The sequence below is a fragment of the Perissodus microlepis genome, chromosome 19 (genome assembly GCF_051167445.1).
Source record: "Perissodus microlepis isolate ML-2025 ecotype Zambia chromosome 19, ASM5116744v1, whole genome shotgun sequence".
In the NCBI taxonomy this organism is placed as follows: Eukaryota; Metazoa; Chordata; class Actinopteri; order Cichliformes; family Cichlidae; genus Perissodus; species Perissodus microlepis.
This window is the reverse complement of record NC_140479.1, coordinates 27,695,350-27,721,863: the sequence shown is the minus strand read 5'-3', so window position 1 is coordinate 27,721,863 and position 26,514 is coordinate 27,695,350. Positions and strand designations below refer to the sequence as shown.

The 26,514-nt window shown below is 42.5% G+C and overlaps 1 protein-coding gene across 16 annotated transcripts in view; it reads left to right on the top strand.

Annotated features, from left to right (window-relative positions):
• The window catches only part of LOC146366235 (ryanodine receptor 3), a 115,714-nt gene that overhangs the window by 64,142 nt on the left and 25,058 nt on the right, over nt 1–26,514 (top strand). For 9 of the 16 annotated variants that reach the window (XM_084915098.1, XM_084915109.1, XM_084915096.1 and 6 more), the window contains 39 exons: nt 776–878; nt 1,423–1,554; nt 4,849–5,122; nt 5,232–5,346; nt 5,860–5,992; nt 7,147–7,250; nt 7,417–7,552; nt 7,774–7,960; nt 8,099–8,207; nt 8,297–8,417; nt 8,927–9,096; nt 9,421–9,641; nt 9,816–9,906; nt 10,601–10,741; nt 11,178–11,341; nt 11,476–11,554; nt 12,131–12,220; nt 12,334–12,480; nt 13,768–13,830; nt 13,988–14,063; nt 14,347–14,470; nt 14,607–14,722; nt 14,824–14,891; nt 14,987–15,108; nt 15,285–15,334; nt 16,880–16,940; nt 18,297–18,535; nt 19,521–19,602; nt 19,693–19,823; nt 20,161–20,484; nt 20,691–20,931; nt 21,023–21,110; nt 21,630–21,722; nt 22,540–22,554; nt 23,327–23,497; nt 23,735–23,794; nt 23,890–24,024; nt 24,569–24,681; nt 26,163–26,259. In XM_084915098.1, the coding sequence (XP_084771224.1) occupies nt 776–878; nt 1,423–1,554; nt 4,849–5,122; nt 5,232–5,346; nt 5,860–5,992; nt 7,147–7,250; nt 7,417–7,552; nt 7,774–7,960; nt 8,099–8,207; nt 8,297–8,417; nt 8,927–9,096; nt 9,421–9,641; nt 9,816–9,906; nt 10,601–10,741; nt 11,178–11,341; nt 11,476–11,554; nt 12,131–12,220; nt 12,334–12,480; nt 13,768–13,830; nt 13,988–14,063; nt 14,347–14,470; nt 14,607–14,722; nt 14,824–14,891; nt 14,987–15,108; nt 15,285–15,334; nt 16,880–16,940; nt 18,297–18,535; nt 19,521–19,602; nt 19,693–19,823; nt 20,161–20,484; nt 20,691–20,931; nt 21,023–21,110; nt 21,630–21,722; nt 22,540–22,554; nt 23,327–23,497; nt 23,735–23,794; nt 23,890–24,024; nt 24,569–24,681; nt 26,163–26,259 (4,986 nt within the window). The remainder of the gene's footprint in view (nt 1–775; nt 879–1,422; nt 1,555–4,848; nt 5,123–5,231; nt 5,347–5,859; nt 5,993–7,146; nt 7,251–7,416; nt 7,553–7,773; nt 7,961–8,098; nt 8,208–8,296; nt 8,418–8,926; nt 9,097–9,420; nt 9,642–9,815; nt 9,907–10,600; nt 10,742–11,177; nt 11,342–11,475; nt 11,555–12,130; nt 12,221–12,333; nt 12,481–13,767; nt 13,831–13,987; nt 14,064–14,346; nt 14,471–14,606; nt 14,723–14,823; nt 14,892–14,986; nt 15,109–15,284; nt 15,335–16,879; nt 16,941–18,296; nt 18,536–19,520; nt 19,603–19,692; nt 19,824–20,160; nt 20,485–20,690; nt 20,932–21,022; nt 21,111–21,629; nt 21,723–22,539; nt 22,555–23,326; nt 23,498–23,734; nt 23,795–23,889; nt 24,025–24,568; nt 24,682–26,162; nt 26,260–26,514) is intronic. The other 7 variants (XM_084915106.1, XM_084915107.1, XM_084915104.1 and 4 more) reach the window with 3 other exon arrangements.

The window sequence follows — 26,514 nt, the reverse complement described above, 5'->3', positions numbered from 1 at the left end:
CGGAAAACCTGCAGGCTCATGGTTTCAACTGATTGGTCAGTACCGCTGTTGTCTAAATACGTGACGAATTTGAGATTAATGTAGATTTTGGTTCAGTTCTTTCTGCCTCTTTTAGCCCAGAGAGAACCAGAGCTGCTTCTGGCTCCTAATGTTTCATAAAGCTCTCTTCTTTGTCTATATGTGAGAGTGTGCGAGCAAAACTTCAAGGCAAATTCATTCCTCTTGGTCTTGGTTTGATGGCATTGCTTCCCCGGGAGGGCACACTCATCTGCACAAGAGTGCACATACATAGAGCATTTCTTTAAGGTCACGGCTGCAGACAGAATTCAGTACAGCACAGCTCGTTTAATGGCTTGTCATGGTGTCCTTCGGCCTGTTAGCGCAGAGAGAGAATTAGCCACTCGAGCTGCGTTTTTTCTCTGTGATTCCTGCAATAACAACATTATAACAAAGCTGGGATAGTCTCCAGCCCTGCACAATGTACTACAGTAATTTGTATATAGAATAGAATAGAATAGAATAGAATAGAATAATCCTTTAATTGTCCCACAAGAGGAAATTTGGTTGTAACAGCAGCCAGAAAGACACATATACAACAGGACACAGGACACAGAACAGAAACATACACAATTTTTCTTACATATTTACATTAAGGACAATGGTTACTATAAACAGAGTACTATACAGTTATTAAATAAAATAAAAATAAAAATAACTAACTATGCATTTTTTTGTATCTCTATGCATCTAATTTGAACATTTTCCCACATTTTAGATCAACATGCTGCTGAACTTCAGTATGGGAGAGGACTGCCCGTGCCCTGCAGACATCCAGGAGGAACTCTATGATTTTCATAATCAGCTGCAGCTCCACTGTGGTGAGATGCAGCTCTTGCAAAAAACATTATGAACCGCAACGCTAAACTGTTTATGTTTATTACAACACACATATCATCATTTTGCAACATGATGCAGCAATGTTACATTTCCCTGATTGCTTTTAGAATTCATTACAGTTATTTTACCGAGGCAGCACAAACCGGCATTATGGCTGATAATGTAAGAATAATAAACAAAACAAACATCCTTATGAAAAATGCTTTACGTGCACATATTTCTTGGCACTGTTAGCTGCCGTTGCGTCGCCATCAGCAAAATTGTGCCTGTACTTCATGAGATGTTTCTTCCTCTCTCTCTGCAGCGCTTTCTGCCAAGGCAGAAGATTTGAACGTTCGCTGCTTCCGCAATTTCTCTGACATCTTGATGTTTTGATAAATAATTGAATCGTGCTGCCGATCTAATGGCGGCCTCACCTGCGCAAAAAAAACAAAGAAACTTTAAATTGCTAAGAAATAAGGAGAGGCAATAGTTGTCCTGCGCATCATGCACATTGTTGTTGTTTTTTCTCTCTGTGTAATGCAGGAATCCCTATGGAGGAAGACGAAGACGAGCAGGATACATCGATTAAAGGTCGCCTCCTTATGCTGGTGAACAGGATCAAAGGCCAGGCGCACAAAGCAGAGGAGCCCACGAAGATGGAGCAAGCTGCACCCTGTGAGGAAATCACTGCTTTCATTGCGCTGCATGAATGATGGAGCTGTGCCTACTGTATCGTTACACCTGAACCTGGTTAATAGCTAACAATGATGCTTGATGCTGATTAAAAGTGAATTAGTGAGCAGGGGGACAACAAATTTGAGGAATATGACTGCAGAAGCATACCGAATCACAAGTGGAAGCAGTTTACTCTTAGGATGTGTTACTCTATAGTCAAGCTGTCCAACGACAAGAAAAAAAGGTGTCCTTGAGCAAGACATGGAATTGGTTTGGTTTGTTGTTGTTGTTTCCCCATAAAAGCACAAGTGCTGAGCTCACACCTTGTACATTTAGTCCCTGCTACATTTTGCTCATTCATGGCCTTGTTCACCTCTTTCTGTACAACCTCTGTGTCTCTCTTTGTGTTCCTGGCACAAAAGAGAGGGCAGAATTAACAGGAGATGTTTCTGTATTGCACTTCTAGCGCCCTGAGTCTTGCCTCTATTTGTCTGCCGCTGCCACGTGGACTGATTCACTGGGTCGCAGTCATTTCCATTTCAATTTCCCTTCAATTTCATTATGGAAATATGCAGCCTGGTGGAGCAGAGAGGCTTCAGAGCGAAGAGGATCCTGTGTCAGCCGCTCCGGGAGATGAGAGCGGGGAAACGAAAGGGAAAAAAAATCAAAAATCGTCAGCGATAAAACTCAATGCTTAACCTGATTAAACTCACAGACACGTGCAGACTGCATGAGATCGAGCACAAACATAGCAACACAAATGTTTAAGTCGCAGGTCCAAATAACGGGTGTGCCGCAAGAGTGCAACTGCAAGATGTGTCTAATTGCCTCTCTCAGGGATCAGGGACCACCACTGAATGTGAGTGACCACAAGTTCTTATTTAACTGGGCAAAGTTCTGTTTAGAGTTGGATATTTTGTGCTTAAAGACAAATTCCACACTTAGGCCAGCCCTAAAGCATCCCTACTTTACCTCTCTAATGGTGACCATACTGTAACCTGCCCAAATAATCATCATCAAAATGTCTTGAAACTAGTGGTTTAAGGTTATTTACTCATCATGAAAGTGCCACAGACAAATCACATATACAAATATGTTAGATCTCTTAAATGGTATACCAAGCACGGTTTTCCTAGATGTTAGGATATTCAAATGGCACAACAAAAAAAGATTCGATCCACTGATGGCAGATTTCAGTAGAGTGCATGTCGTTGCTGAATGATTTTAGTGTGGACCAAAGTTGTGGACCAACTGAGCGTTGTCCTCATCCCTGTTATCGTCCCTCTTCGTGCAGTTAATACAAAACTGAGCTGGCTCGTGCTTTGTTCTGTCCTTTTATCATACACTGATAAGCCACAATAACCTTCCAGATGATCAGCTGCATTTCCACGGGACCTCTTGGGCTATTTTGTGATATCCACTGGGGATTTAAATGACCATGGATGCTTGTGTGATGTGTTTAAAACAATCTATAGTTGACTGATACTTTTTATTCACCTCACCTGTAAGTGGTTTTAATGTTGTTGTGTATATTATGTGTCTGGGATTGTAGATAACGTTCAAAACTAGATATATGCTTTAGTGCAGCAGTCCCCAACCCCTGGACCGTTACTGGTCCATGAGTCATTTGGTACCGGGCCGCGAGAGTTGAGGCTCGGGTGTGAAATTTATCGGTTTTATCGGTTTTTAACATTAACTCGGTTTCCCGGGGTCTTTACCCGTGTGTTATGAATAAATATTCTCTTTTTTTTTGGTACCAGTACTGGTTTTATTTTGTTGTATTTATCTGCGACACCTTAAAGGCCACTCCGTGAAAATATTGTCGGACATAAACCGGTCCGTGGTGCAAAAAAAGGTTTAGTGAGCTTTAGTGTCTACGGTTTGTCATTTGTTGGTGTGTTTCCTTTTAAGTGGGTTTAGGCTCCAAGGAAGTAGTAGGACACCAAGTGAAGAAGACACCTATTAAATTTTGGTGCTGCGATTCAGGCTGTAACTGCTCTTCATCACGTTATCTCTCTTTCTCTCCTGGAGTCCCTGAAGATACAGATGGCTCCACTGTCTCAGCCATTATTTCATAAGAATGAAGTAAAAGGAGCACAGAAGCTGTTTGGTTTAGTTTATCCAGTCGGAGCATTTAATGGTCAGATATGAGGAGATCTGTGTGTGTGTGTGTGTGTGTTTCCGTCACTGTGACTCTGGATAGTCCAGCTTTCTTTACTGGGGCGTAGTAAGGGAGAAAGTGGGAGAGCAGTATATTTAACAGCAAAACAGGCAGTGACTGTGTTTGATAGTGTGACAGAGTGCGAGTCAGGTGCTTGAGGAAAAAAAAATGTCGCTTCTTAATCTCGAGCTTGTGCATCTGCCCTTTCTCTGACACCCACGCAGCTCTCGGCAGCAGGATCTGTTACTGGTGCCATCCTGCTGGCTTCCCGCCCATCTCACAAAAAAACCACAGACGCACACCCGTGCACTGACTGACAGTCTGCTGTCAAACAGTCTTTTGAAAACCAAGAGAACCAATCAACCAAACAGACACGTGGTCTTAAAAACGCAATCACCTAATTGCAGTACTGTTAAGGAAATCAATTGTGTGTTAATGACTCCATCTTTTATGGTACCGGATTGTTTAATTGATGTTTTTTTCTCATCCTTTGTGTGTTCATAACCATAAAAAAACAAAAAAACAAACCCACACACTCTATTGATCCAGTTTTAATGAAGCCTTAAGGGTAACCTACATATGAGCTGTCCAAACAAATGTTTCCTTTTAACCGCAAACGCAGAACTATTAAAACCATATCCTGATCTTTCTGCCCCACTGAAAGTGTGGCTTTGGCATAAATTAATATTTTTCAAAGATTAGCTCATGTGACACAAGCATACAGTTTTTTGTTGTTGTTTTTTAAAGCCACGTGAAGACTTTGATGTTGCTGTCTTTTTTCTTTCTTCTTTCTGTTCTTAAGGTCTTATTTGCCACATGGAGCAAGTTCTTTTATTCAATATTCAAGCGTCAGTTGTGAAAAAGAAAGCACGCTGTCAAGTAGGCAGGTTAATGGAGGGAATTTGTGCATTAATGTGTGCCTACTGTATGTTAAGTGCCTCTTGTTGTGACCCCAGCTAATGGGGTCAAAGTCAATGTTCCTTTCAAGGCCCGTGATGTACTGTAAGGATTTCGAAACGATACAGCGAGCACTTCTGCCACGCCAAGCCTTTCTCTGCTTTACTGTTTAATACGAGGCAATCAGCTTGTTTAATAAAAGGAACTGAGTCGTCTTTGCTCATGTTTATTTCCAGCCAATCTGAAAGAGCTTATCTCTCAGACCATGGTCAGCTGGTCCCAGGAGTGTCACATCCAGGACCCTGAACTTGTTCGCAAAATGTTCAGCCTGCTGAGGAGGCAGTACGACAGCGTTGGAGAGCTCCTCCGGGCCATGAGGAAGACGTACACCATCAGCGCTGCCTCGGTCCAGGACACCATCAACCTCTTGGCCTCCCTGGGTCAGATCAGATCTCTGCTGTCAGTTCGAATGGGAAAGGAGGAGGAAAAGCTCATGATTGATGGACTGGGGTAGGTCATTCGACTTGTATGGAACTGATTTAGATAGAAAAACAGTTTTTTTTTCTTTCAGCAAACACCTAAATATTAAAAGTTTTGCTTCTTTTCATGTGCTTTTTAGTGACATTATGAACAACAAGGTCTTCTACCAGCACCCGAACCTGATGAGAATACTGGGCATGCATGAGACTGTCATGGAGGTCATGGTCAATGTCCTCGGAGGAGACAAGTCCCAGGTTTAACATCTTCTGCTTTACCCACATGGAGTCTGTAGCACCATCTCAGCAGAAACTGTGTTTTAATCCAGTCTTGCATGCTTTCCTTTGTGTGTAAAGCATGGTCGCAGAGCAGGTTTGCATTAATGAGGACGTGGTCCTGACAACGCAGAAGGGCAGAAAGGGCAGACTGAATCGGGCTGGCTTGCTGGCAGCGTGTGACGATGTCAGGCCTTTTACGCATCAATTAGAAGCCGAGGCATGCGGGGGGAATTTAGAGTAACACGCATGAAGGAAATCATTACTGTAAACTCAGTTCCCCAGAGTGAAGCAACAGTTTCTCCAAAACCACTTATGATCAGCTGCTTTTCGAGGGACACTTTTGTATCCAGGGATAAAAGTAGTCAAGTCCACTCATAAAAGCATTGCTGCTGCCTGAGAATCATTTTAAGTTTAAAAGGTGCAGTTTACTCTTATTAATATCCAAGTGAAGATATTTGAGCCACTTAGGCTCTGTTTTATCCTACCCTTCAGGAAATTGCCTTTCCCAAGATGGTGGCCAGCTGTTGCCGCTTCCTGTGCTACTTCTGCCGGATCAGCCGTCAGAATCAGAAGGCCATGTTTGACCACCTCAGTTACCTACTGGAGAACAGCAGCGTGGGCCTAGGTGGGTACAGCCATGTTTAGAACAGGAGTGTAGTGGTTTACACATTCGTGTCACAAGTGAAAAATCCTCCGGTTTGGTCCCAGTGTTGTGGCAAAAAGTCATTTCTGACATTTCTGTGTTTGTTAAATGTCGGTTAACTTTATTTATATTGGTAAATACACTAGTGAACCAGATTAATGAAGAGGTCATATATAAAATCTAATCTAATCTAATATGTGAGTATTACGTGATGTATGACTTTATGACTCTATATTATGGTTCCCACATTATAATCAATGTTGTCCTTTTTGGTCACTTATAGTATATTTATAAAACTGGGGTGTTATATTTGTTACATTTTTCTGCCCTCTCGGGCAAATCTCTTGAGAAGGACATTTAGATAGATACATTTGTATAGATAACAGTCACTTCTGACAGGAATATTCTTTCTGGCTCAAAATAACTTAATATCAATTATTTATATTCTTTATAAATAAATTGACTTATGCCAGTTTAAATTCCCGCAATCGCTTTTTGGCAAATACCAGGAGGAGACACATATCCCTTCCAAGTTGCATCAGGAAGAATATAAGAAAACAATCTGCCAATCAGAAACAAGCTGACCTGACCACTGTGGCGACCCCCTTGTGAATAAGGGAACAGCTTAAAGTAGCTAAGTGGCTGTCGAATTCTCTGAAAGGAGCCAAAGATCTCTTTAATTTCAGCCAGAGGATATGTGAAAGCTGAGCTGTATGAACTAACAACTCATTGAACTTATGTGTGTGTCTGTGTGTGTGTGTACGTGTGTGTGTGTGTTTGTGCGCATGAACGACTTCACTTATTGCTCATAGGCTACAGCAGGTTATTTAGTACTACGGGAAAAAAAAGATGAAAAATGAAACAAGTCTTGTGAAATCAAACAAGCTGTAATATAAATAATGTACAGTGCTACGTTATGTCCTAATATGACTGAATTATTCAGTGCAAACTGGTAAGAACCCTAAAACTAAGGCAGGTTAGCTTCCTGTTACATTTTAAAAAGTGGAAATAGCACCCCCTGCTGTTTACACATTATTTTAAAAAGCACACGTGGGCACAGGGTAGCTGTCTGTACAGTAAGACACAACAAAAATGACACTAACTATCTGAGCCTGTGTGGGTGGATTGTGTTGCAGCTTCGCCAGCTATGAGGGGCTCCACTCCGCTTGATGTAGCTGCTTCCTCAGTGATGGACAATAACGGGCTGGCTCTGGCGCTTGAAGAACCTGACCTGGACAAGGTGAGTTTAAGTCACTGTATACTCTTCCTGCTTGATTCAGAGAGAAAGACAGTTTGGACTTGAGGACCTATACATGCATATTAAGAAAGAGATACCTACGGTAAGACCACCAGGGAGGGAATGCACAGATTATTTGAGCTACATGATGTGTGTAATGTATCTTTAGGTGGTCACCTACTTGGCTGGCTGTGGTCTTCAGAGTTGTCCAATGCTTCTGGCTAAAGGTTATCCAGACATCGGCTGGAACCCCATTGAGGGAGAGCGCTATCTGTCCTTCTTGCGGTTTGCTGTCTTTGTGAACGGTATGTCTGCATTTATTGGTTTCTCTCTGATTTCATCTCTCACTTGTTCTGTCTGTTTATTCTTGTGCCGCTCCTCTGTTTAAACGCACAGAGAAACGTAGCAGAGATTCAAAAGAACTGCCGTCACTTGCTTAAGGCAAAGTCTACTCAGATGTTGTCTACTCATGCTGAATGGCGAGCATATCTATTCTTGCACGTATCCATATATGTTCGTGTTGCAGGCGAGAGTGTGGAGGAGAACTCGAGCGTTGTGGTGAAGCTGCTGATCCGTCGTCCGGAGTGTTTCGGACCTGCTCTGAGAGGAGAGGGAGGGAACGGTCTCCTGGCTGCCATGAAGGAAGCTATTAAGATCTCTGAGACGCCCGCTTTGGACCTCCCAGGCTCCGTCCAGGGAGTTAGCTCTGATGTGTAAGCCATAAAAATCAAGCAAATCTTATAAAATCAATGCCAAGGCCTTAGCCTTCAGACTGCTTTAACCAGCCCCTGTTGATTTGTGTCTTTGCTTCAATGCCCTTAAAAATGTTTCTGCTCTTTTCCCACTGTTAGGTCTGGTGATGGTGACGATGAAGAGGAGGTGGTCCACATGGGCAATGCCATCATGTCGTTCTACTCTGCTCTCATCGACCTATTAGGACGTTGTGCCCCTGAGATGCATGTAAGTTTCTTAGAAAGTGTCACGGGTTGTTTTTCATGGAATTGTTTTGTTGTATTTTCCTCTGATTCACTTGCTTTTCCCGCCTAAAGCTCATCAACAAAGGGAAAGGCGAAGCTCTGCGCATTCGTGCTATCCTGCGCTCTCTGGTGCCTACTGAGGACCTCGTGGGAATCATTAGCATACCGCTCAAAATGCCCATTACTAACAAAGGTACTGGCTAACAACGTGACGTGTGAGCATGTGCTTTGTTTTAACGAACGCCTCGTTTTTATTTGCATGTTACAGCATGTCACACACAGCGATTCCCAAACTATGCATGTTCAGTGCAAGGCGGAAAGTTATCGATTTCACTGCTCATGCCTTTTTAATCAGCGCGATGCTTTACCGCACGCTCCCGTGGCTCTGAGTGAGCCAGATCATTTCTATAGCGGGCTGTCTTGCTCTATTGATTGATCTGCTTAAGCATGGCAAGACTTGCCTCTTAAATTTGCTGCTGTGAGCATTGCCACACAAGCTTTGTCAGCAGGCCAAGAACCAAGACAACGAGTCAAGGGTCCAGAAAAACTGCTGCGTGCGTGCGGCCTAATGAATACGCATGGCTCTCCTAATTAGAAAAGACTTTCCATTATGAAGTGCATGCTGTTCCCTGGGTATTTCACTGCTTCATGCTTGCGTGGATCACAAAACTCGTCTTTGTTATGTCTGCTTCAAACTCCTAGATGGGTCAGTGACAGAGCCGGACATGTCGGCGAGCTTCTGTCCGGACCACAAGGCCCCCATGGTGCTGTTTTTAGACAGAGTGTATGGTGTGGAAGCCCAGAGCTTTCTGCTTCACCTGCTTGAAGTTGGCTTCCTCCCTGACCTGAGGGCTGCTACTTCTCTGGACACGGTAGGTGCAGCTGATAGCAGCGTGGGAGAAAAGTAATGAGTAGCCAGCCACCGTAACACGAACTTCAAGGAGTTTCTGGATCGATAATATCAGGCTCTCTTTTATAGCAATAAGAAGCAGCTCATTAAGCCAAAGCTCTGCTTTAAATTTGTTTGATTAATGTCATTGCTCTTTATTCTTATTAATCAACAGTACGCTTATAGATTAAAACAAATAGCTGGAACACATCCATATGTTGCTTCTTTCAAATACAAGTGCCTACTTAAAGTTTTAATCACTTTATATCTGAGTTTCAACATGTTGTGTGACCTTTTCCCCCTACAGGAGGGTCTGTGTACCACCGAGACAGCCCTGGCTATGAACCGCTACATCGGTTCAGCCATGCTGCCCCTCCTCACCCGCTGCGCCCCTCTCTTCGCTGGCACCGAGCACTACGCCACCCTCATAGACTCCACCCTGCACACCATCTACCGCCTGTCCAAAGGCCGATCGCTGACCAAGGCGCAGAGAGATGCGATAGAGGAGTGTTTGCTGTCTGTTTGCAAGTAAGAAGCGAAAGAGTTAAAAAAAACACTTTTCCAGAGGTAGTAAAGACTAACAACTTATCTTAACCATCTTTTTGAGTCAGTGTGACGCACAAAATTGGTCAAAGGCTGAAGATGTTTAAAGGCAGCCCGAGTGCAGCAGAGCTCTTATCTCTCTCCCGCCCTATCCCGCAGGCACCTTCGTCCCTCCATGCTGCAGCAGCTCCTGCGCCGCCTCGTCTTTGATGTGCCCTTGTTGACTGATTACTGCAAGATGCCTCTAAGGGTGGGCAACAGTTTCTTCGCTCTTTCATTCATTTAAATTCCTCCGTCATCCTTTATTTCAGATCCACTGCCGCCCTGCCCTCGTGTTTTTGTTTTCGCTGCTTCACGTCGTTCTAATTATTAATTACTTCTTAATCGCCATCTTCTCCTTTATTTTAAGTTGTCCCTTTCGTTTCTACATGCTCTTTTTGTGTGGTCCATGTGGTCGCTGCATGGTCACGCTTTGCTCTCATATGTTTGTTAGATTTTCAGCTTGGTGGGGAGCTACCAACAGCTCATTTCCACTAACTCTAATCAATGTAATGGTGCTTGCATTTGCCCCTCTCGCTCTCTTTCACGCTCACATAAACCCTCCCAAGGTGCCACAGCTGTAACGCACCTGTAAGAAATGTTAATCATCTGGTGTGCGCAAAGTGGGGAGCTATAGGAGGGAAAAAAACAAAACAAGGGGGTGAAGTAGTGGACTGTGATTACGGGCTTGTTGGCTCTACGTCTCGACTCTGTCTCTCAGGCCACAGCAAAGAAACCCTGGAGATGTAATAGATTGCGAGTGGCCCACAAAAGTGTTCCTTACTTTAATTTGTGCTGATTTTGGATGAAGTGATTCCCCTGTGCGGTGCCATGTGTGGCAGTGTGCATGCTTATTACCTGTCTTTGAACTCGCTAAGCATGTGTGTCTTTCCTGTGCCCTCTAGCTGCTAACCAACCACTATGAGCAAAACTGGAAGTACTACTGCCTCCCTTCAGGCTGGGGCAGCTTTGGAACAGCCTCTGAAGATGAACTACTGCTTACCAAGAAGATCTTCTGGGGAGTGTTTGACTCTTTGTCTCAGAGGGTGAGGGAAAGTCCAAATGCTCTAAAAACACGATAAACCGTTCAATAAAACTCCCATAATTCATGCAGTCTTGATTAACATGTATGTATTCGAGGCACTACTTGGGTATAAATAGGTTTAGGTCTATTAGCAATGCAGATGGCTGGACTCAGCACATCTCTCTAAATGCCCACTCACGAAAGGAGGCTTTGCAAAGCGCCGGTCTGAAAACATCAATATCTGGACAGCCATCATTGATCCAAAGCCCCGAGCACGCCGGTCCCTCAGCTTTTAAGAATAATTCTTCATTAACGTTTCTTCCGCTTGCCTCTTGCTCTTTCTTTAAGACTGGAGTGGCTATACGACTTTATTCAAGTTCAGCTTAAATTAGCAGTGGAAGACATTACTTGCATTTGTTAAGTAACTGTCCTGTTGCTTTCCTTCTTTCCTCATGCAGAAGTACGACCCCGAGCTGTTCAAGATGGCCATGCCTTGTCTCAGTGCCATAGCTGGAGCTTTGCCGCCGGACTATGTGGATGCCTCCATTAGTACCACTGTGGAAAAGCCTGTTTCTGTGGATGCTCAAGGCAACTTTGACCCCAAACCAATCAATACAGCTAAGTAAGCCATTCTGAAGGCAGACACCAATTAGAAACCAATGCACACAAAAAAAAATGCAGCCACACACTCTGCGTAATTTCATTAACATGCATTTTGCACATACTTGCAGACTAACTGTCAGCTTTTTATTCTAGCATCGCTCTTCCAGAGAAACTTGAGCATTTTGCCAACAAGTACGCCGAGCATACCCATGAGAAATGGTCTGCAGAGAAGGTAAGAGCCTTCGCCGAGTCAAATGGCTATTAAATGATGCAGTTTTAGAGCAGGGCACTGCGGAGGATGATAATCAGTGGAGGTGGATTTCAGCTACATGAAAGTGAATAAAAGTAACAAAATTAAGTCAGTACTGTACATCATGATATCAGCGTATCCAATCAGGGTCCCTGGAAGGGGTAGGTGGAGCCTAGCCCAGCTGTCTTAAGCTGATAAGTGGAAAAAAGTGGATGGATGGTTATCATGATATTTTCTTTTCTTTCTCCTGTGTCACAGTAATGCTTCCCCCTTGGCGATGCCTCCTTCTTTGTTAGAGTCGAGGGATTGCTCTGGCATGCTGACAATAACTTTGGTAGAGCCATAGTAGAGCGCTAATGCGCTCTCTTGTGCCAACTGCTTAGCCTGCATTGTCTCATTCGTTAAAGTTTTTAACAAAAGCTGAGAGCAGCAACAACCATGACACGGCAAAATATGATGTGTACTTAATCTTGTACTCAGTCTGTCAAATAGTAAATCTTGTCCTCGGGAGACTCTGAAGGCAATCAGGTTTGCTGTCACTCTCTGCTTGCGCCTCAGGTGCTGCTGGGGTGGAAATATGGAGACTGTGTTGATGAGAAGGCGAAGACTCATCCTCAGCTGAGGACCTACAAAGGCCTGACGGAGAAGGTACAGTATGAAGAATGTGATATTTGTAAATAATATTAACTTTAAAGAGATTAGGGCTTTTAAGGCTCATGAGGCTTTTTTATTTGTTCTCCATTTCTGTCTCTCTGCTTCAGGAGAAGGATATTTACAGATGGCCTATTAGAGAGTCCCTGAAGAGTATGCTGGCAATGGGGTGGAGTATCGATAGGACCAAAGATGGAGAGAGCATGTCTCAACAGAGGGAGACTGAGAAAATGAGAAAGATATCTCAGGCCTCACAGGTACGATACAGGGATGGAAAGTGTTTCCAAAGATTGTACGGTGAAAAATTGCTCGTCTCCAGCACAGCTGTAGTTGCTAATTTGCTTTCCTGTTGAGGAAATCTTGCTTGACTTGACTGTGATTGTCAGAGAAGTAGTAAAAATGTATGTGATTCCTTACAGTCAAAACACTCAACAGCTACTTTTTAGCCGGACACCTGAATGAATTTAGGCTTGTACACATTGTCATGACGACCTGCTGAAGTTCAAAGTGGATTTAAGTGACTTGCCAGACAGTCTGGTCCGAGTATTTCAGAAACTGCTGATCTACTGGGATTTTACTGGCATCTAATGGGATAGGAACCATCTCTATGGTTTACAAAGAATCCGGTGAGCAACAGTTATCTGGGCCTCTGTGATGCTAGAGAAAATTGGCAGACTGCTTTTAGTTGGCAGGCAGCAGTGACTCAAATAACCACTCGTTACAACGACAGCAACATATGCAGAAGAGCATCTCCGAACTTGTTGAACCATAAAAAAGATGGGTTACAGCAGCAGAAGCCCAGGTACCACTCCTGTCAGCTAACAGGAAAGAGAGGCTACAATTCACCCAAGCTAACTAAATGTGAAGAACAGAAGATTGGAAAGATGTTGTCTGATTATATGAGTCTCAATTTCTGCTCATTCAGATGATGGTATAAATAATTTAAAGCATGGATTCTACAGCATGATCTTATATGGACGGTTCAGGTCGGTGCTGTTGCTGTAGGAGATATTTCCGTGGCATGCTTTGGGCCTCTTAGTCCAGAATTTCATAGATGAACGTGAATGAATTAATCGTTAACGCATGAATATATGCCACATGCACATTTAAGCAGGTTAAAGGCACAAATGCAGAATCCCTGAGATCCTAACAGAACTTTGAATGCTGAACTTCTACCTGGTAGTGTTACTGTGCTGTTTTTCAGCTTTATAGGTTAAAATCAGTTAATTATACTGTTACCTTGTATGAATTCTAAACAAGAATTTATTTACATTTCAGAAGCGTGATCTTTTTTTTTTTTTATCTAATCATTACTTGTAAATAAATTTAGCAATGTTAGCTGTATTTACTTTACATTTTCTAGTTTTCGTACAGGACCACCAACAGCACAGTACTAATGTTACTAATCACCTCCTTCAATAAGCCCAAATACACAAAATAATCCTTAAACACAGGCTATTAAGTTTCTGTTATCCAACGTTCGATTTACAGATAACAGCACAATCAAGCTCAGATTCTCACCGCAAACTTACATGTGTTTTCAGGCTAACGGCTTCAATCCGAGCCCAATAGACACAAGCAACGTGGTTCTATCCAGAGAGCTGCAAGTGAGTGACCCCGCGTTTGATTTGTTGCACTTCTTCCCTTTTTCATGTATCAAAGGACGCCTCAATCTGAATGCGAGATCAAAAGCAATCCTTCCTGCATGCAAATGAGTAATGTGGGCGGGATGTGCGTCTCACTTCTTTTTGTCTTGTTTTCAAGGGGATGGTGGAGGTGGTGGCTGAAAATTACCATAACATCTGGGCCAAGAAGAAGAAAAGTGACCTTGGAAGTCGAGGTGATTTGCTAATGAAGCCGAACAGAAATGCGTACTGCTTAAAGACGCATGAAAAGCAGACAGGAAGAGTATGTGTGTGTGTTGGGTGGGTGGAATTAAAGTGCTGGTTGTTGCGTTTAAATGTGTTTGGGAGCATATGCACGTGTCTGCCTCGCTGGTCTTGACTAACTCGATTCAGCCGAGTGGTGCTTCCTCTCCGGTTCGCCATCTGCCTTCACGGAGACGCTCAGCGGAGAGAGATGTGGCTAATCGTGTCTGAACAATAAGCTGCTTGTGGTTTCAGGAGGGGGAACACATCCTCTGTTGGTGCCCTACGACACGCTGACGGCCAAGGAGAAGGCCCGCGATCGAGAGAAGGCTCAGGACCTTTTTCGCTTCCTGCTAATCAATGGATATAGCATCACAAGGTCAATACAAACAGAAGCTCTCTCTGATGTTGAGTTAAGGTTTTGCAGAAAGTTTGAATGAATTCATAACTAGCCGTGGAATCCATCACCAAGGTTTTACCAACATTTCATTTATAGACATCTTCTTATGTTGCAGAGGTCTGAAGGACTTGGAGCAGGATTCCTCCTCCATGGAGAAAAGGTTTGCCTACAAATTCCTCAAGAAGCTACTCAAATATGTTGACTCAGCCCAGGAATTCATTACCCACTTAGGTATGACAAAAATAATACTAATAATAATACACAAGATATGACTAAAGCAGACTTTAATTACATCAAATAAGCTTCTTTTTAAATAAATATTCTCAATCCAGAAGCCATGGCTGTCAGCGGCAAGACAGACAGGTCACCTCATGAGCAAGAAATCAAGTTTTTTGCCAAAGTAAGAAAGCGGCACAAATACTGCATGTGGAGAGCTCGTTCAAACATGATGCGATTAACCTGACCTAGCTTCTCATCGTCTTTGTTGCCCTTCAGGTGCTCCTCCCTCTCATTGACCAGTACTTTAAGAACCACTCTCTCTACTTCCTGTCCTCCCCTAATAAGAATCTAAGCAGCAGCGGCTATGCCTCCAACAAGGAGAAAGAAATGGTCACCAGGTACCCATTTAGTTGATGTACATGCAACAGTGCAGCATGTTGCATGATTATTTCTTGTTGCCATATTCTGCTTGAAATTAAATTGAACTCTTAACTTGAATTACTACTCTTCTGTTCTTTTACTAACCCTGATTTTCTGATTTCATTGCTATTTCTTTAATTCCTCATGCCTCCAGCCTGTTTTGTAAACTGGCAGCTCTTGTCAGACATAGGATTTCACTTTTTGGTAAGCCGACTACTAGTATCTGGTCAGGTGTGTGTGTATGTGTGTGTGCTGCCTTATGAGCTTTGTTAACATCACCTTGAACATTTTCAGCTTAAAAATGTAAACACAGATCTGAGAGAAAGAGTCAGGCCTTAAGGGAAGAGTTCTTGCCCAAAGCTACTGTAGGATGAGAACCTGAATGCTTTACTTATAAACATGAAATATGACACCACTTTAGCTCAATATAAATATTAGAAGCAGCCAGCCTGACTTTGCCTAGCATCTTTTTTTTTTTTTTTAGCTATGTCGCTAACTTAGTTTATGTGCTGACCCAAAGTTACTATAATTCCATAACATATGCAAGAAGAGGAGCTGTTTCAGCAGCTGCTGGTGCCAGACTCTCTGCCTGGCGCCATGCATCAGACATGGCACATGGATTTGAAATACAAGAAAATCTAATTGGCTGCTGGCTCTAGAGTGGGAGTAAAGCGAGTCTTTATTTCACTATGTTGGAACTCTTTAAGTAATTATGCATATTCTAAGTCTTTGATGTTTAGTTATATTTATATTTTCATCCTATTAAATATTCTTTATGTTAAACATTATATTCATTTTATAAATGGATATAGTGTACACACGGGTGTTCACAGACGCGGACTACACCTTTCTTGGCTGCTGCCTCAAAGCACATTGTGCGCTGTCTATCTTGCGTGCTGCACAATATCGTTTATTATTTAGTATCTACTGTTATCTACTGCTAGCTAGTTTATTGTGATGGTGCTGTTTTTATTATGTTGCTCTTTGTTGTTTGCTTTCTCTTCTGTTTTTTTTCTCCATACAGGTGATCCAGGCGTTTTGTTTGTTTGTTTGTTTGTTTTTTCCTTTCTTCCCCCCCTTTCTCACCGTCTCTTCTCCCCTTTGGTTTTCTTTCTCTCCCTCTCTTTCTTTCATTCTTTCTCCCTGTCCTATCCCCCAGTCACGTCTGTCCCGTTTGTAGCAACCGAAAATAAAATAAATACATAATTATAATAAAGGTCAATCAAATGGACCAATATGGCAAGGCCATGATGATCCACTTGGTAAAATAAATCCGCTTGGCATCTTTCTTGGCCTTAAGACAACAATTCTGATGGCTAAAGATCCAAACGGGACACAAAAAATAAAAAATAAATAAATAAATAAATAAATGGATATAGTCTGGAAACTGAGCTGTCATCTGACAAATTGTCCTCTGGGGACAACAGCCAGTGTCTTGCTACTTCTAGTGCAGTGATCAGATAAATGTCTCCTGTGCTATACTTGTTACTATCCTATAAGTGAATCTGGATACATTTTAACAAGCTAAAAGAAGCAAAATCAGACAATATTCAGTAGTTTCGAGTCTGTATTGTTGTCACATGAATCAAATGGAAATTGTTTTGACTGCACATCCAGCTAAGGGGGCTTCTTGAATGTTGTGTTAATCTGAGATGCTCAATACAGACGAATGAATCATTCTAAGACAAGAAAGAAACGAGCGTGTATCCACATCATGATGATGGCTTATGTGTTCTTGGTGTTTCGTAGGGAGTGACTCCACCACCATGGTCAGCTGTCTGCATATCCTGGCACACACACTTGATACCAGGTTGGTGCAAATTTTGGTGCTAACTTTAAAAATTAAAGGAGATCAATTTAGCCATTTCCAAGTTTATGTTTTTTTCATTTGTTAGTCACTTTTTGTACCATAACTTGCACTTTTAAGACTAATGGGAAATACCAAAATACATCATTTCATTTTGACTATAAGACACATAAAACAATAATAATGAGCATGTTAAGCACATGTTTCCAATAGTAATGTCTGAAAAGTTATGATTTGATATGTTTTCTTCCTCATACTTCAAACCTTATTTGTGCTTTAATTAAAAGCCTGATATATAGAGCATTTTATTCCCAAAGACAAAGATATTTTCTCTTTTTTTCCTGGCTCCTGGCTAGAACATTTTATTTCTGGAAAAGTAGATTCCCAAATGTAAAAACAACAACCCCAAAATGCTTTTGAACCCAGCTTCACTGAATATTCACATCCTGGAATGTATTCAGATTAGAGCACATTTGTATACAAAAAAAAGCCAATTTGCAAACACAAAAATAAATACATAAATCTCTCGCTCTGAATAATCGACACAGGAAGGTTTCATCATGATATTTTTTTGTAAATATTTGCCTGTTAAACTCTGAAAAACAGAAGATTTTAAATGTCAAACTGTTACCTCAGTTGTGGTTAAACAATAATTGGTTTGAGAGGCACTGAAAAGCAAATCTAACCTCTGCTGGGCCCTCGAGAGGCGTATATTTGTCTTTTAAACAGTTTTAATTCGGGAGTCTTATGGGAGGCACTGACATTAACAAAGAGCCTCCTTTGCCATTTAAATAAGCAACACAAATTTCATGCAGCACATGTTGCCCAAGGCTCACAGTGTTCTTTAGAGGCAGTGCACTGTTTCCTAATGCAGCGTACACATAATGAGGCTAAATTTGCAACATATTATTGCGCCCTGTTTGTGCAGAAGATGCCCACAGACTCTGTCTTTCATTTCTCCTTCCTTCTGGGATACGTTAAAGCTTAACAATAGGCAATTCATTTGCCAATGTTACGAACTGTGAAATGCTCAAAACAGACATACTAATCATATTAATGCACCGAGTGCTGTGCCGTTTTTCTTAGGTCTATAACAGGCATACTCACCTTGGACTTAAATATTCTCCTTAGTTTATTAAATAAATCATTCATGTTTGAGTGCGAGGGCAGTCGGGTCGATACTCACACCTCATATTTCATGACTAAAGCCTTCACGTGCTCTGAGAGTGGAATAATTGCGTTTGTGAGCGCGCTCCACCGTGGGTAAACAACGTCGTCCTTTGCATGCCAATCTGTCCCCCCTTGTGTTTCTCCTCATTCGGTTTCAGTTGTTCATCACGCTCTCGTTCACCCTAACAGGACAGTGATGAAGTCGGGCTCCGAGCAGGTGAGGGTGGGGCTGAGGACGTTCTTCGAGAACGGCGCAGAGGATCTGGAGAAAACGTTCGAGAACCTGAAGCTGGGGAAATTCACCCACTCCCGCTCGCAGATGAAAGGAGTGTCGCAGAATATCAACTACACCACCGTAGCTCTGCTTCCCATCCTAACTGCTCTGTTTGAACACATTACTCAACACCACTTTGGAGTCGACCTGCTCCGTGAGTCCTGACAGCAAAGGAATGATCAAACGTGTTGTTTGAGAGGTTGCAAAGGAAGGAAAAAATAGTCAAATGTCAGAGTTAAGTTTATTGTAATTCATGATTTTATCTTTGTAGAGGTTTTTCACAGTCCATTAGAATATCATATCAGTTTTGCTTCACTTTAAATTTTATGTAATTAAGTACTTTTTGCCCAGAGAGTGACCTGACTCTGGTTAGTACCTCAGGTCACATTTCACTCATTCTGCTCCAGAGACATGCTCAGTCATGTGAACCGGGCTGTGTATAACCTTTGAGCGAGTATTTGTAACATATAGTACTATGCAAAAGTCACCTCACATTTCTATATATTTTGCTTTTAAGGAGTCGGACATTCTTAGAATTTTTTGTTGTCTTAATAGTTTCAGTTTTTCTGAAGATTATTCAAAGTTTTCCTTTGGATGCTGTTTTTCCACTATTATCACTCCAGTCTTTATACTTGGCCATTTGCAGGAATGTTTACCAATTTCAAATCTTTAGGCACTTTGTTACCACACACATTTTCTTCGCATTTCTTTTAGCTGGCTGTACAAAAAATGCAGAAACCGACACAGTTTTGTAGACATAAAATTATATTTTTTGCACCAAAGATCTAATTGCTGAAAACTTGGCATGTCTTGGTACTGTCACGGCTGGGCAGCCGGTGTGTTTGCAGTGTGGACCCAAAAGCAGACTTGGGAGAACAGGAAATGAAGAGTACTGAAAAGCGAGTTGTTTATTAGGCTGAAAACCAAAAATAGAAAACACACAGCAAAGCAAAACAAGGGCGGGACTAAACTAAAACCTAAACTGGGAAAAGTTAAGCTAACTATGAAAACGATGACATGGGAAATGAACACGAAACTGAACAGGAACATGCAAAACGTAGACGTGAGATAATCCAAATTCATTTACAGATGTCAAATTTACTTCCTCCAGCTGATTTCTAATCGTTCTATTTTCCTAGTGGATGACGTCCAAGTGTCCTGCTATCGAATCCTGACCAGCCTCTATGCTCTGGGCACTGGGAAAAACATCTACGTAGAAAGGTATCCTAAGGTTAAATGTTGTATTCACTGATAAAAGCTCCAATAAAGAAACATGCTGACCTTTAATTAAACTCTCTTTGCGTCCCTCAGACAGCTGCCAGCTCTCGGTCAGTGTCTGGCAACTCTGGCCGGCGCCTTGCCTGTTGCCTTCCTAGAGCCGCAGCTCAACCCGTACAACCCCTGCTCAGTTTTTAATACGAAGAGCGCCAGAGAACGAGCCAGTGAGTCATATGTAATTATTTCAAAATAAAAGAGATTCTAAATTCAAGCATTTATCATCATGACCTCTTTTTGCTCTCAAACATTAGGATTTATGAATCGCCTTAATTATCACAATCATGTGACACAAGATTTTATAAAATTGCAAATACCCCTTATTTGTCTCTTTTTATGTCATCTTCTCTTATTGTCTAACAAGCATCTTATTGATATGAATGATGCCCAGCAGATGGATAGTGATGATGTTGTGGGGTGTTCATTACTGATGTTCGAAAGAAGAAATCCTAAATGTGCTGGTGTGAATTCAATCTTCAAATATCAGCCCCTGTTGTGTTTTAGCCCTAGGAATACAAGACTCAGTGGAAGAAATGTGTCCCGGCATGCCACGGCTGGACCGCCTCATGAAGGACATCAATGACATGGCAGAGTCTGGAGCGCGGTACACAGAGATGCCCCATGTGATTGAGGTGGTGCTGCCCATGCTGTGTAACTATCTGTCCTACTGGTGGGAAAGGGGTCCTGAAAACCAGCCGGCCAGCGGGGGTAGCATCTGCTGTACCACAGTCACCTCGGAGCACCTCAGTCTGATTCTCGGCAACATCCTCAAGATCCTCAACAACAACCTGGGCATCGATGAGGCCTCGTGGATGAAGAGAATTGCAGGTGTGGATCTGTGAATGCTGCCACTAAACACTACATGACTGAGTCATGAGGAATGATTAAGAAAACAGGAAAATATATTTACCATAATTTTTAGCTATGCAAATGTTTGCATGCATTAATTTGAATTTGATCGTGGTAAACATTATATCTACAAAGCTTACATTAAAAAATAAAATATTTAATTTTTTCTGCCTTTCACTGTTCAGTGTACGTACAGCCCATCATTAGCAAGGCCCGTGCAGACCTGCTGAAGAGCCACTTCCTGCCCACGCTGGAGAAACTAAAGAAGAAGACAGTGAAAGTGGTGGCTGAGGAAGAGCTCCTCAAGGCCGACTGTAAAGGAGACACTCAGGAGGCCGAGCTGCTCATCCTGGACGAGTTTGCTGTACTCTGCAGGGACCTGTACGCGTTTTACCCTATGCTCATTCGTTATGTGGACAACAACAGGTCAGCTCGCTGAGCACTCACTCGTGGAGTTATTTTAAAGATGCATTTTGAAGTTGGTTTAAAGTGTAATCATCTGTCTGTGCCACTGCAGGTCAAGGTGGCTGAAAGAACCAGATTCAGACTCCAATGACCTCTTCAGGATGGTCGCAGAGATATTTATCCTTTGGTGCAAGTCACATGTAAATGTTCTGATTTATTACATGTTATATCATGTCTTTTGTCCCGTCTCCCACCCCTCACCCCCAACCGTTAATGGCAGATGGCCCCGCCCCTCTCTGAGCTGGTTCTGTTGGAAGTTTCTTCCTGTTAAAAGGGAGTTTTTCCTTCCCACTGTTGCCAAAGTGCTTGCTAATAGTAGGTCGTCTCATTGAATAGAATAGAACTTTATTAAACCCTACGGGGAGGACCCCTCAGAGAAATTATGAACACCAGTTCACCTTAAATACAAATTAGAAAAAAATACCAAGCAGGTACAAATATTTAAGAAAAGAATTTTCAAAATAAAACATCGGAAGCAGCAAACTGTTGGGTTTTTATCACTATTATTTAGGGTCTTTACCTTACAGTTTAAAGCACCTTGAGGAGATTGTTGTTGTGATTTAGTGCTATAGAAATAAAATTGAATTGAATTATACTAAGAAAGGTCAGAGAATCTTTATGACCAATAATATATATTTATAATCTTTTTTTTCACTCAGAATTTCAAAAGAGAAGAACAAAACTTTGTGGTCCAGAATGAAATCAACAACCTTTCATTCTTGACTGGAGATAATAAAACCAAGATGTCCAAGGTAGGTTTCAATAAACTCTATCCACTTGTTCTTGAATTGACAGTTCAGTCGATTAACGCTCTGTTACTACTCATCGGTGCGTTCACCAATCACGACGCGGAGGGAAAAATATTATGTCTGTGTTTCAGAGACGCAGGTAAAAAAGACCAGACGTAAATAGGATCAGTAGGATGATACATGTTAACATCAGCCGTGTTAACAGATTCATTTTTGTGTACATGTGCTCATATGTTAACATGTTACATGCAGTGGAACTACATGTGTAAATGCAAACACACAGTTCAAAGTCACAAGTGGAAGGAGTACAGCAGCAAACCTTGTTGCCAATAACAAGACTATATTGACCCAAACCTGCTGCCCCTCCCTGAACCTGGTTCTGCTGGAGGTTTCTTCCTGTTAAAAGGGAGTTTTTCCTCCCCACCCTCGCCAAGTGCCAAGGATCTGATTGTTGGGGGGACTGTTGTTGTGATTTGGTGCCATATAACAAAAACTGATTGAAGTTGAATAGAACTGAATGTTAAAATGGACTTGTGTGTATGTGTGTTAGGCACATGTGTATGAATGTACTTGCTTGTTGCAATAACTTGAGGAAACTAACATTCATCCCTCACTAAACAAATATTTCTTCATATTTTCAGGCCCTGTAAGCATTACAGGGGTTAGCGCGTTTTATTTCTTGTCTGCCTGCTTTAGATGTTTAAAGGCAAACAAATGGTTTTCATTGCAGTGCACGTCCACGCGACGACCGTGCGCTTCCATTAATTGCCCTCTCGTCCTTTTTCTTCTATCTGTCTTTCCCTCTCTCTGTCTCAAACAGTCCTTTAAGGAAAAGGTAGAGTGATGCAGTGCATGAGCTGTTTACCTGCCAGCTTATTGGCTTACATGCTCTAGTCGCCAAGCAGAAAAGCCAATAGCTTGAGCCCCTGTGCTATATAGTCTGCAGTGCAGTTATACATTATGTCACCCAATTATTTGTGGCCTCCATTCATCACCTCGTTTGACGTGGACACTTTGGTCATTCCTCATTGCCGTATGGGTGAAACGTGTCTCATCTAGAGTAATGAAGCCCAGCCCGTGTGTAGAAAGTCTTGTGGTGTGTTTGCTGTTGATGGATTGTGATCCTCCGGTGTGTTTAGCCCATACTATTTATATTTTTGTCGATGTGTGATAACACTGTGCGTGTGCGTGTCAGACTATATATCTATGTTAGTATGGAGATTAGGGTTTTCTCAGAGCCAGCATCTCCAGTTTGGCTCAGCCTGCTATTCCTGCTTTTCAACTGAGGTGTGAGACTCCATTCTTAATGCTTCAGTAGCACCCATGATTTAGTCCAGTCACAGATTTTTGCCAAGGCTGAAAAAATAAATGCTTCAGTCGCCTCTGGCTTTTGCTCAAGCACAGTGTGAATGCTCCCACTGTGGCACAAAATACTGTTAAGGTATCAGTGTAAATGTAGAAGGGAATTGTTTTGGGTGTAGCATTAGCCTCAGCAAAAAGAAAATAGTGTGCTCCACCTTTTAAAGACTAAATATATTAAATGCTGAAAGCTGTTGGCTTTTATTTTCTAGTGTGTGTGGTCTAAGATTAACACTGTGAATTCACAGTCTGGGGGACAAGATCAGGAGAGGAAGCACAAGAAGAGGCGAGGTGAGTTCTACTCCATCCAAACCTCACTGATTGTAGCCGCCCTGAAGAAGATGCTGCCTATCGGTCTTAACATGTGCACCCCGGGAGATCAGGAGCTCATCTCTCTGGCTAAGACACGCTACCTCATGGTGAGAAACTGTCTGTCACATACTGTATATAATTGGACAAGAATAAGTGATTTACACACTTTCACAGTAGATTCTTATTGTTAACATGACCCCTGCTAACTTTTTTGAGCTGCCGAGTGAAACACATGCATGCAAAAACACAACCTCCTCAGCAGAAAGAACAATTACTGTGAAACGATTTGAAGAGCTTTGATATGAGGCATTGCCCAAAGTTTTCTTTCCCTCGTTGAATAACAGAAAGATACAGATGATGAAGTTAAAGACCACATTCGGCAGAACCTGCACCTTCGTGAAAAGGTGAGCAGGTCGAAATGAGGTTCATATCTGTGAGTAGATGCTAGCTTCAGTATATTCCTCTGCGTCTGACTTGCTCTTCTTAAACATACTCGTAGTCTGATGACCCTGCCGTGAGGTGGCAGCTCAACCTGTACAAGGACATAGTGATGAGGACTGAGGGGCTTTCAGACCCTGAGAAGGTGGTGGATCGTATCCAGAGGATCTCTGCTGCCGTCTTTAACTTGGAGCAGGTCAGGCTCTAACATTTATACGGAAACAATATGAGGTGTGTCATTTTATTAGAAGTATTATAAGTATTAGTCGTATGTAGCCTGGTGGTAAAGTTGCAGGATTAAAGGTGCACGACTGTCTGCTTCCAAAATTTGCAATTATTTCAAATACACTGCTTGGAACAGGAATATACTTTAGATATGGCTTTTGTTCTTTGTGCTGAGATTATTCTCCCTCTGTTGTCTCCCAAAAAATCTTACATGGGTGACAAATCCTGGAGAGTAAAATTGCACCTGGCCACTTTACCATTTCTGACTCCCACTCTGCTGTGCCGTGTCCTTTCCATTACAAACAGCCAGGTTTAGGATGAGTCAGCAGAATACACTGCTGAGGAGAAACCAATTATGTGTCTGATCAAAAGTTCTAAGCTGGTGTGTGTGTGTGTGTGTGTGTGTGTGTGTGTGTGTGTGTGTGTGTGTGTTTTCCTCTGGCTCGCTCGGTAGAGAATGCCATTTGAGTGCGTTATAGAAAAATCTTACCCCTCAGTTTCTCTCCCCTCATTAGGTGGAACAACCACTGAGATCCAAAAAATGTGTATGGCAGAAGTTGCTGTCCAAGCAGAGGAAGCGTGCCGTTGTCGCCTGCTTCCGAATGGCTCCGCTTTACAATCTGCCGAGGTATGACTGCGGTGTAACAGTTAAACCGACTTTGTTTAAAACTCCCATCGTTGTCTCCAGGTCTCCGAACATTTGAAGCAGCTTTGTAATGGTGAAACCAAGGTGACGCTCCAGCAGAGGGTAGCACAGACCTTCCCGTGGTCCCGCTATCAGATAGGAAAATGCTGCAGAAAGGGCATCCACGCACTCTGCCATCACACTTTCTCCTTCTTCTGTCTGACTCGCTCTCTCTGACCCTGCGTTAATGCGTAGCCTCCCCTCGGTTTGTAGGACAAATGTCTAGCCTATAGCTGTTATCAAAGAGTAAATAAAAACATTTAAAAAAAAGGGACACAAGCAATTTCACGCCCTGCTGCTCTGTAACTCAATCACAGGAAGTCGGGCAGGGTGCTACAGTAAGGAGGAAAACAATTACAATGCCCAACCTCAGGGTGGCCGTCCTCAATATGTTCCCAGACGATGCCACCCGCCTGCCTGACAGCGTGACTCATTTATTCAGAGTTATTGACAGTGAAATATGCTGCAGCATAGCAAATAATTACTAGTTAGTATTTGCAGTACGGGAGCAATGATTGTTTTTCTTCAGATTAATAGATTTGGGTTAGGGGGAAGTGTGTGATGGCAGCTCTTTCAAAGTTTGACACATTCAGATGTCATTTTTCTCTATTGTGTCTCTGTTCAGTCTCTATTCTCTCCTCAGTGTCACATTCTATTGTACGTCGTCCCCTTAGGCACAAAAATAACAATTACTTCCTGAATTCCTACCGGCACATTTGGCTGGAGATTATGCACGAGAACACAGACTGTGACAGTCTGCTCTCAATGCTGACGGTAACGTAGCGCTGATCTAATGTTGTTACTATGTGGCCTGCTAACCCTCGCTCTCCCCTCCCCCCAGAGGCATGATTTCTGCCACATTTTAGCTTTCCTTTTTCCACTGGTCCATTTATGTGCAACAATTTAACGAGCCACATTGTAAAGAATTGGTTCAAGTAGTTTGAATTTTTGCCATTTTTATTTCTTGGCTGACTTAGATGAGAAAAATGATGCTACTCTTTCGACACCTCTTAGGTAAGGCTCTCCAGACGCTGCTGTGTTCACAGACAGAAGCAGTTGGCTTCAAGTCATTCGGAGTGGAAGCTACAAACTAACGTCCGACACTGTGTGATGGCGTCTGACTCGAGGCGAATCAAACTTGAGCTGGCCTCAAATTTTTTCATTACTCTGCCTGTGTGAGAAGAAAAAAAATGTAATGTGGGAATACATTATCTGCAGATTTAGGCCAGGAATAAACAAAAGGAAACAAAAAACAACGAAAAAAGTAAAAAGATTTCCTCACAGGTGGCCTGTTAGATCAGTGCTCTAAACTAACTGATATTAACCTCTCCTGAAGGGACTTCTACCATCCTTCTCTCCAACTTCTTCCGTCCTTTGCTCTGCTCATCTTTAACCCAGGCTTCTCTATTCTTACCCCTCCCTAGGCATCGCTCTATTAACCTCTTCCTCCTGGCCTATCAGAGAATATGGATAGAAACAGAAGAGTACTCTTTTGAAGAGAAACTAGTGCAGGACCTTGCAGTAAGTACTTGTGCTGTCCCTTCGGTGCCCTTATGTCGGCACCCATGTGCTGCGGGAAGCAGCGCGTAGCTCACACCACTCTCTTCAGTCTTCCGCAAAGTGGTTTACAGCTAGGCCCGTTTGTGGTAAGCATGACATCACTGCTGATGTCAGAGCCAGCAAAGTAGTTTGATCACTGTGGCCCATCCAAGCAGAGGCAAGAAAGCATCCTGTCAGGATGCTTTGACTTCCATTTAAAGTTGATGAAAGTTCAGA